Source organism: Amia ocellicauda, chromosome 1, assembly GCF_036373705.1.
Source record: "Amia ocellicauda isolate fAmiCal2 chromosome 1, fAmiCal2.hap1, whole genome shotgun sequence".
NCBI lineage: Eukaryota > Metazoa > Chordata > Actinopteri > Amiiformes > Amiidae > Amia > Amia ocellicauda.
The window spans coordinates 50,254,516-50,265,092 of NC_089850.1; the positions used below are offsets into that span (position 1 = coordinate 50,254,516).

Genomic DNA, 10,577 nt, shown 5'->3' on the forward strand with positions numbered 1-10,577 from the left:
CTGATGCAATAAGTCCAGCCAAACAAGCTCTGGATAGATACATGAATAGATGGTGATGCTACTATAGTGAAATCATTGTCTAGATATATGCTGAGCCAGCCCAATACGATACTCACATGCAGTAATCAAGACTTTTCATGCATACTATGAGACACGCAGACGTGAGAGCGGACAGGTCCCACACAGATCCCGGCAGCCTGCAGCTAACTCACCCAAAGCGGCGCAGAGGAGAGCGCACAGCAGCGGCAGCGCAGCCGAGGCGCGGCGGGCGAGCATGGTGCGCTCCTGGTCTGTCTCAGTGGTGTGTAAATGCACTGTCTATTCCCTCCACGGAAGAACAAATAACAGTGTCTTTTCGTGTATCCGGCTGTATCCAAAGTTAACAGACAGGGACCCCGGCGCGGTGCCAAGCGGAGCCCGTGATGCGCACCGCACAACTTGGCCAACTGCGTCCCGGAGCTGCAGACAGGCGCAGCATCACCCCGACTCCACGTCTGTCATCCTCCAAGACCACTGTCCCCTTGGCTTTGCTCGTTTGTTTGCTAGTTTCTTTCTTACTGCATTTCTTATATGCTTTGGGTAGCGATCAGCTAACCCACCAACACACACACACACACACACACACACACACACACACACACCAGAATAACAGATCCAGTCCTCGCTCTCCGGAACAGGAGATAAATGTATATATCGCCTTGGCTGGTTTGTATGAGTTCACTGAGGTTTACTCTTCATGTCTTGCATGATCATTTTCTTTCTGTTGCTGTTGTCTTCTTGTCCCCTTATGTGTCTGTGGCGTGGAGCAAGCGGTGAGGGAGGAAGTGAAGGTTTAATTCTGGCCGATGCCTCCAAGCCCCTACCACCCCTCTCTCCCGGTGCCTTAGTCTTAATTTGAATGAGAGGAGCCGGAGGACGGCGAGATCCCACCAGCCCTTCTCTAGAGCCCACCCCCTCACCATCTCCACAGCCCCCAAAAGACTCCCTATTTAAAGAGACAGTAAATCAAAACCACGCATCTCCTTTTTTTTCAATTGAAAAATGCAACAGTTGTTTCATACACTGTGTGCATTTTCAAGTGAATGTCCTTAAAGGGAGAACTTAAGCAAAGGAAAGGGGGCTGTTACTCCAATTAAAAATAATAATAACAAATATATAATTAAACAGCAGATTTTTGCTGAATACTTTTTTCTTCTTCTATATAACCCTCTAAATAAATAATGCATAAAACATAAATCTGCCATCTAGGGTTTAAATATATTAATTTCAACCCGACAGTAATAACTTTGTATAAATCAGTCATCTGGGTAATAAAGCCTGGCAGTTTTAATATGCCATGGTATAATACAGCTAAAGACATCGATACACTTTGTGCTTTGTGATTTGGTGCTCTGCAAAGTCAGCATAACTTGTAGTGTTGTTGTCGTTAATGTGATCCATGTGATTGTATTACTCAGTTTGGAATGCAGTGGGACAAATGAAAGAATGAAAGAAAAGCAAATAAAAATAAAACATGAAACGAGGTTATATCTTGTATAGTCTGTAAAATCTGAAGATACTTTGTCTGCATGTGACCACACTTTTTGCATATTACTGGACGGTTTTGTATGTGTGTGTGTGTGTTTTGGTAGTGCAGGAAAATATCAGTGATAGTTTGTAATCGAAATATAAGTAGTAGAATTTAGGTTAGGAAATAGTGCGCATCAGTAATAGTATGTTAATGTAAGTAGGATAGTAGTTGTAGTATAGTAGCAGGTATGTTCATGTTGATGATAATATGTAAGTTACTATTATTACTATTATTATTGATGAGCATAAAATGGACAGCAGTGTGGAGTAGTGCTCAGGGCTCTGGACTCATGAGGGTCGTGGGGATCAATCTTAGGTGGGGGACACTGCTGTTGTCCCCTTGAGAAAGACACTTTATTTAGATTGCTCCAGTAAAAACCCACCTGTATAAATGGGTAATTGTATGTACAAGAGAGTGCAAGAACGAAGGTGATAGTGTTTATCCAAACATCATCATCATCATCATCATCATCACAATAATAGGCAGGGTGTTTTATTGGTGTTAAAAATGCAAAAGAAGCACAGTGTTGTTTGAATTGCAGAAAAATAGAGAACGTATTATTAACACTACCAAACAGACAAAACAACCAATCCAACATGATCCCAGATTCCCTAAAGCAGTATTACATGATCAAGCGTGAGAAGACAGTACATTGTGTGCTGCTAGAGACCATAAACCCAACATGAGGAGACACAGGCCACTAAAGCACAACCTAGTGCAGGAAAAACTAACGCAATGTGATAGAATCCAAGGCAGTACAGTGGAGAACACACGATTCATTGCGATAGGCAACAAACGTGGCAATCACACAACACCAAGAGGGAGCTGGGCTGCACTAAAGCTACAAGATGCAATACCATATATAGCACAGTGTGAAACAGAGGACATAGGGAAATGTTCATTTAGTGTAAGAATTCAAAAAGCTCTCCTTTGCACGTTCAAAATGCAACAGAGAAAAGGGAGTCCACTAGGAAAAAAAAAATAGATGTTTCTGTCAATTTATGTAGGCATCCGATGCACATACAACATTAAAAACTGCTTTTGGGATGATTAGTATGTATTGTATAATGGCTCACATTTTGCCTGTGGCTCCCACAAGTAATTTTAAACTTGGTGGAGGATTATTTATCAAACGTTTGATAGAAAAGGTTCTGAAAAAACTAATGACGAATAAAGAAACAGACATTCTACGTAACCAATGCCAATTTAACAAGCCCCTTAGTGCCACATTTTCTTCACGACATCCGCACACCTGTTTTGAATGAATTGTTAAAGGATTAACTTTTATCGCATTCTCTGCACTGTGGGCCTGTTTTAATTTCTAAATGAATCTGATGAATTAGTCCCCAGGTTTAATTAGCTGATATGTGATGACATGAGCCCTAATGGATTTCGGTGTTTCAAAGGACAGCAATGCAGGCAGTGATCTGTTATGACAGATACTTGATATCAATGCATCCGATCAGCTGCTAATTAGTGAACCGAATTTCGTACCCATATTAGACACGAATGTAGTTATCCGTCTGGAATGCAATGTCATATATATTGTCCTAGTTCAATACAAATATTTCACAGCCCTTTCCATTTAACACAGTCATTCAGCAGCAGCTATCCTGTTATAACCTAATCATTCAATTAACTGGCTTCTCATGTACTGCCATGTAATGCTCAGCTAGATCCTTTTATTAACAGTTACAGGCCCCACTAATTGGATATGACTGATTTTATACCATAGCCTGCTGTTCTTTCTCATTGCTTTATGTCAGAAAGACAGTGGTATTATTATTGTCATGCACAACTCTGTGGAGGTGTGATCGGCGGGCTACATCTGTGATTACAGGCAAGGGACCACAGCTAAACACACAGAAGCTGTCATTGTGGTTTGGGGAATTGGAACCCAACTCAAATATGTGCTGCTTGTTAGTCAACTATAGTTATGTCTGGGAAAGCACATTACTTTGTATGGGATGCCTACTGAATTAGAAAGGAGTAACTATTAACACATGACAACCCGCTCATTTTTAACACTAGCCCTACCCCCTGCAATAACTCACTTCAGACAGGCCCCTATTTTCAAGTGTGAGCGGGAATTTCCCATAGGTAGGACAGAGGTGCTCTTTAAGCAACGGTGATTAAAATGCAATTACATATTTAACCCTCACCCCAATTAATCATGCACAGGCAGTAGGTTTGCACAAGAACAGACAGGGCAGCACAGGGTGGGAGATGCAAGACTAACAATGAGGGAAACTACAGGAAACAGGCACAGGAGACAAAGCTGGTGGCAGTTTTCTTGTGAAGAACACCTCTGAAGAACACCAAAATTAGCCAGACCATCTTGGATCAGCTTACAGTTTACTGCTTTCTAGGGCAGCCTCTTGGCGGTACAATTGCAATACGCACACAGGATATAATGTATTTTCTGCTTTATGGTAATAAGGGGGATTAATTCATCAATCTCATGATGAGTCTAGTGTAAATACAACATAATTAATTACATACATACCTGCTTGTCATGAGGACTGACAGCAGAAATTAGCCATTGGCTAAACGAAGCATGGTATGAATCCTGTGTCATGTCTGCAGTTTTATTTATTTATTTATTAATTTATTTGTAGCTCAATTTTGAGCTGATCCTCTGAAGTAGCATTATTATTATTATTATTTTTTTTTTGCTGATGTTGGATTGCAGAATTGCATCAGTGTGGGGGGAGGAAGGTCTGACGTATATGCTGTTATTCTTAGCAAACAACAATGTTATTTTGGCAGGAATTATGGAACATGCTGGACTAAAATCAGAACACGTGATCATTTTAGACGACCCACACTGTTCATCAAAGTGGCCGTTACGTGTGTCAGTGCTTGTGCTCCCCGATGGCTTGTTCTGTGTGGGGCACCGAAGTCAGCAGTGACCTGTTTGCCCTGTGTGTACTATCTGAAAAAGTCTGGCCCCTGCCCCCCCCAAAATACATTAATAAATTAAACGTCCAAGAATCATATCCTAGTGCAAAATATTGGAATCAGATGTGACAGGGCACAGCAGCCAGTATTAACAGCTCTAATTTACAGTGTGATTTAGATGTAGTTTTTGTGGATTAAGGCTTCATTGACTCTCTCTCTCTCTCAGGCATTTAATTAAAGGCAGTAACAGCCCTGCCCTGCTGAACCCGCTGCCCTGCCTCTGCTCCACAGCCTGCCTGTGCCGATTATCTGCTGATCGGAAGCTGTGGCCCTTTAAGAGGGCACATAGATTTCATTATAGATTAATTGATTTAGAAGGTGCTGCTGGAAAACTGCAATCTATCTCCTCATTGATCTGCCTCTCAATGAGTCTCACTTTCTACTCATCTTCCCTGGGGAATCACCGGCACAGGCCTCGCTGGGGGCCGCCCTGATTCCTGTTCCTCCCTTGGTTTCTCCTCTTTCTTTCTGTGCTTTGTCTTTGCTACTCTTTCCAGGAGAAGCGTGTTAATTGGAGGGCCGTGAGCCGAGAACTGCTCTCTGTTCATATTCTCACCTCTGAATGGAGCTCAGAATTGAAAATCGGAGAACGGACGCGACACGGGACTCTGTTTGCAATGCAATTATGTAGATAAGATTAAAAGAGTAAAAAATTCATTAAAAAAGCAAAATTAACCCTGTAATCTTGCCATAGCTATTAACCATGCAAATTCACCATCTCATATGTATATTATTCAGGAGTGCCTGGTTAATAAACACAAGCACACACTCACATTACATTGTAAGAAGAAATATAAAAAAAACACTCCAGCAAAGGACAAAGCAGGCTTGATTGACAGCTAAAGGTTTTGGACTGAGCTCCACTTTGGTCAGGTCATTCCAATTCACTCTTGAATTTCACAGGGGCCTATTTATGATGCACTCCACATCCATCTCTCCCCTGAAGTTCTCCCAGCAAAACTGGAACTCCTATCACTGCGTCTCCTGGGAGACTAACTGACTCCCGTGATTCCAAGAGTTTGGAGCTAAAAGGCACCAATGAGCAGCTGACAGCAATTACAGCCAATACATTACATCTCCTCAAGCTGCGGTCGGTACCAGCACTCTCAGTGAGTCACGCATCTCTGCTTTGTTGTTTCTATGGTGTGGAGACCGGTGGTCAAGTGGATGTGCACTGTGGTGCAAGAGGAAGGTTCCTGTCAATTGCAAACATTAGCCTCTGGGTTTCCCCGCCCAGACACCTGCAGGGAAATCAAGTCTTGTGAAACTGTAAGTACTTGTGCTGAATAAGAGATGGCTTATCAAACTGCTCACAAAACAGTGCCCTCTGTCTGTGGCACAATTTCAGCAGCGTTAACAGGAGAAGCATGCAGCTGATGACTTATCGTGTTCACCGAGTGCCTTTTATACCCGTGTTTTCAGTAGAAACTGGACAGGACTGGAATCACTGGTTCTGAGGCCTGGGTACATTTACACAGAAGTACAGTGCACACAAAAACGCAGTGATAGAAAGCACTGACAATTACTTTGTGTTGATGCCCGCCCAGCAGGACCCGATTCTGTATGGTCCTGCTGATACTATTTTCTACATATGTCAAGTGATATATGTGTGGATATTAATTTTTCTTGAACTTACAAGAGCACATCTGTCGCACAAATAGCACCCTAGTTCCTCCACTTTTCCTTTTTCTGTGATGTCACATAACACTCAGTGATGCCACATCAGTGCAATGAGTGCCCAGCAGTGTGATCACTGAAACCAGCGTGCCATAAGAAATAACGTCCCCCGTCCCGGTGCCTCCCCCTCAGCAGTGTGCTACTCAATCAGGAACTAATATGGCTCTCTGCGATGTGACCCGACAGCTCTGGTGTACCCCTTTTAAGATTGTCAGTGGGTGAAGTGCTGAGGGGGAATGAGAGATGAGGGCTGACAGGGAACAAATTATTCCAGGGGTAGAGGGCAAAATACTCCCGACGCTTGTTTACCAATTTAAGAAGCAGCCCTGGGGGATACAGAACAATTGAGCGCTGACTAGGATCTCGGCAGAGCAAACCTCAGCTGACAGACTGGGTAAACAATGAGGGCGAAGCACAAGCAGAGATGAACGTGACTCTAAAAATAAACCGAGTCGGGGTGTTAAAATCTCCAGCACACCAGGGGAGGCCAGGTGAGCAATTAGACACAGTTCACAGCTTCACAGCCACAAGTACAACCAACAGCCAGCGGCCCTCACTTTCAGAGCAAATACCTCCTGCCATTCTCTCTATCTTTCTTTTCTCAAACTCCTACTATCTCTTTCTTTTCTATCCTCCTCTATGTCTCCTTCTCCTTTGCTTTTCCTCTACCTCTGCAATTAATAATTAGTCTCAGACACTGCACATACTGATGTTGGCATTCAGTAATACTTTTGCATCTAGTGGCAACACAGTCACCACCCTTCCCTCTCAGCTTTCTCACTTCTAACTTTTCTCTCTCTTGTCCATTCCCCCCCTTTACAAGCGGCATTTTTGCATTTTAATTTTTAATATTGCATTGTGTGCTCGTCCTTGCCGTTGCCCTTCTCTCCCGGTTTCCCCCTGTAGTTTTTTTCCTCTTTCTTCTGCTCTTTGGTGTCGTCTTCCTGTCTTTGTTCCCACACTCTGTATTTCCAATCATGACATCAGTAGAGGCACACTGCCTTGTTCTCACTTTAATGTCGCTTTGAGTTGCTTTTCCCCTAGGCTCAGGTTTAACTTGATTTACAACACTCTGGTGGGTTTGGGGGGGAGGGGGTACCCCTTTACTGCCTCCCCAGCCCTAAATGTGTTACAAGCCCAACACATGCAGAGATGGATAGCACCTCAGGGAGAGACTTGGTGATGGAGATAGAAGCCCAGGGCGTCCTCTGGGAAAAAAAGGTGTACTTCAGGAGCCCCATATAGTCATAACTCCTGAATATTTAGGAGACAGTGTTGTGCGCACATCACCTCGTCAGGGTAATCTTACTGTACATATCAAAGGCTGTAATTTGTTCAAAGGCTTGTCACCACAGCCCCACAAAGGATTCTTAGTTCTATATTTGGTGAACCTTACCATAAAACTGTGACAGGTTTATGTCCCTCACAGAGTGAATGGATACTGTGTCCCTCATCCTGACATCACAAAATCAGTGTGTATCAGTCAGTCTGTTTCAAAAAATAAAATATAATGGGTCTCTGATGTCTCCACTGTTCCACTGAACCCACCTGCTGTATTCTGGGTAAGTCAGGGCAGGTGTACAGAGAAGAGGTCAAAGGTCAGCTTCTAGTAACCTTTAGGAAGGGAAGAAATCAAAGAGATGGTGTGGACGAGGAGCAGACTCAGTTATGTGCACATAAGTATATATATGCAGTGAAAATTGGGCAGATATGCAGCAAAGGGCTGGACTGAAACCAGAAGATTCCCCCTAAGAAGGATTGAGACACTGTGAAGTATCTGAAGACACAAAGCTGGAATCGTTCTCACAACCTGGGCAGCTGGACATGTCAGCCTCAACTCCCTGATACTGAAAATGTTCCTGAAGGAGAGTGGCATTTTCCATCACCTTGAGATCTACCTGAACCATGGAGACGGTCCTGTGGGGACTTCCCTGTTGATTGCATGGGTTCCTTCGCACACATCTACAACTACTGCTCAAACGTATGCCTTTATCTGTGTTCTTTATTTTTTCCCCATGAATATGTGCATTTCTCCTCTCTGTCACGAAAACAGGCTCTCTTAAAGGAGGTCACAGCCCTAGAAGACAGAGCTCATCAGCCTTCCTCTGCTCATGCACATTGGGAGTGTTTAAACAGCACCATGCGGCACTTCTGTTTTGAGCAAATGCCTTAATTTTAGCATATGATTATCTGAGAAGCGGCCGCTGGTATTTTGCACATTTCTAATTCCCGCGTTACAGCTGCCTTGCCTCGGTGCAGGAATAAGCTTGTGTAAATGTGGGGCAGGGTAACACCCAACCCTGAAATCCCACTAGTACTGTCCGTGCTGCCTTGCTTCGAGCTGCGCCACACACCTCACCTCCCCTCCCGCCCCCCTTGGCCTCATACTGAGCCAGTTTAAGCTGATCCAACGCAATTTGGAAAGGGAAAGTAATAGCCTGCAATGGGTTTATTTAAAACACCGACGTCTCTCCAGGACGATTACAGCTGAAGTACTAAAGCCGCATTAGGAATCCAGGCCAAAGGATTCCGATAATAATCGGGCCCGGGAAATTAAATAAACGAGGAAACAACAACAACCAGTCCAACTCTGAAAGAAGAGCACCTTGATGCAGACTCACTGGAGAGGACCTCGGACCTCACACAGCTCGCAGGTCCTGTACCACACACCTTTTCCTCAGTGGAGAGGCCCGATAGATAGAGTCAAAGGGACACTAGTTAGAGAACCAATATGTGATCACAATATGGTTAGCTTTGAGGCATTCTTTCAAAAAACAAGGACCAAGTCTAAAACCATGATCTACAATTTTAGAAAAGCAAACCTCGAAGGTATGAGCTGGCACTTAGAAGAGTTAGACTGGAGCACACTGGATACAGATTCAGTTGAAAATGGATGGGTATATTTTAAGAATATCCTGCTTGAGGCTCAGGAGAAATTTGTACCAAAACTTAGCAAACGGAGGACCAAAAAACATTGGTCAAAATGGTTTAATAGAAGTTTGCAAAAGAATCTAAAGAGAAAGAAAATGTTGTACAGTGAGGGAAAAAAGTATTTGATCCCCTGTTGATTTTGTATGTTTGCCCACTGACAAAGAAATGATCAGTCTATAATTTTAACAGTATTTTAACAGTGAGAGACAGAATAACAACAAAAAAGTCCAGAAAAACGCATTTCAAAAAAGTTATAAATTGATTTGCATATTAATGAGGGAAATAAGTATTTGACCCCTTCGACTTAGTACTTGGTGGCAAAACCCTTGTTGGCAATCACAGAGGTCAGACGTTTCTTGTAGTTGGCCACCAGGTTTGCAGGAGGGATTTTGTCCCACTCCTCTTTGCAGATCCTCTCCAAGTCATTAAGGTTTCGAGGCTGACGTTTGGCAACTCGAACCTTCAGCTCCCTCCACAGTTTTTCTATGGGATTAAGGTCTGGCGACTGGCTAGGCCACTCCAGGACCTTAATGTGCTTCTTCTTGAGCCACTCCTTTGTTGCCTTGGCTGTGTGTTTTGGGTCATTGTCATGCTGGAATACCCATCCACGACCCATTTTCAATGCCCTGGCTGAGGGAAGGAGGTTCTCTCAAGATTTGACGGTACATGGCCCCGTCCATCGTCCCTTTGATGCAGTGCAGTTGTCCTGTCCCCTTAGCAGAAAAACACCCCCAAAGCATAATGTTTCCACCTCCATGTTTGACGGTGGGGATGGTGTTCTTGGGGTCATTCCTCCTCCTCCAAACAAGGCGAGTTGAGTTGATGCCAAAGAGCTCAATTTTGGACTCATCTGACCACAACACTTTCACCCAGTTCTCCTCTGAATCATTCAGATGTTCATTGGCAAACTTCGGACGGGCCTGTACATGTGCTTTCTTGAGCAGGGGGACCTTGCGGGCGCTGCAGGATTTCAGTCCTTCACGGCGTAGTGTGTTACCAATTGTTTTCTTGGTGACTATGGTCCCAGCTGCCTTGAGATCATTAACAAGATGTAGTTCTCCCGTGTAGTTCTGGGCTGATTCCTCACCGTTCTCATGATCATTGAAACTCCACGAGGTGAGATCTTGCATGGAGCCCCAGACCAAGGGAGACTGACAGTTATTTTGTGTTTCTTCCATTTGCGAATAATCGCACCAACTGTTGTCACCTTCTCACCAAGCTGCTTGGCGATGGTCTTGTAGCCCATTCCAGCCCTGTGTAGGTCTACAATCTTGTCCCTGACATCCTTGGACAGCTCTTTGGTCTTGGCCATGGTGGAGAGTTTGGAATCTGATTGATTGATTGCTTCTGTGGACAGGTGTCTTTTATACAGGTAACGAGCTGAGATTAGGAGCAGTCCCTTTAAGAGAGTGCTCCTAATCTCAGCTTGTTACCTGTA

General features: G+C 43.9%; 1 protein-coding gene across 4 annotated transcripts in view; it reads right to left on the reverse strand.

The window, feature by feature from the left end:
- robo3 (roundabout, axon guidance receptor, homolog 3 (Drosophila)) overlaps nt 1–897 on the reverse strand; it is a 76,605-nt gene extending 75,708 nt beyond the window's left edge. For all 4 annotated transcript variants that reach the window (XM_066708059.1, XM_066708040.1, XM_066708050.1 and 1 more), the window contains exon 1: nt 213–897. In XM_066708059.1, coding sequence (XP_066564156.1) covers nt 213–276 — 64 coding nt within the window. In that variant the 5' untranslated portion in view covers nt 277–897. The remainder of the gene's footprint in view (nt 1–212) is intronic.
- Between the last annotated feature and the right edge of the window lie 9,680 nt (nt 898–10,577).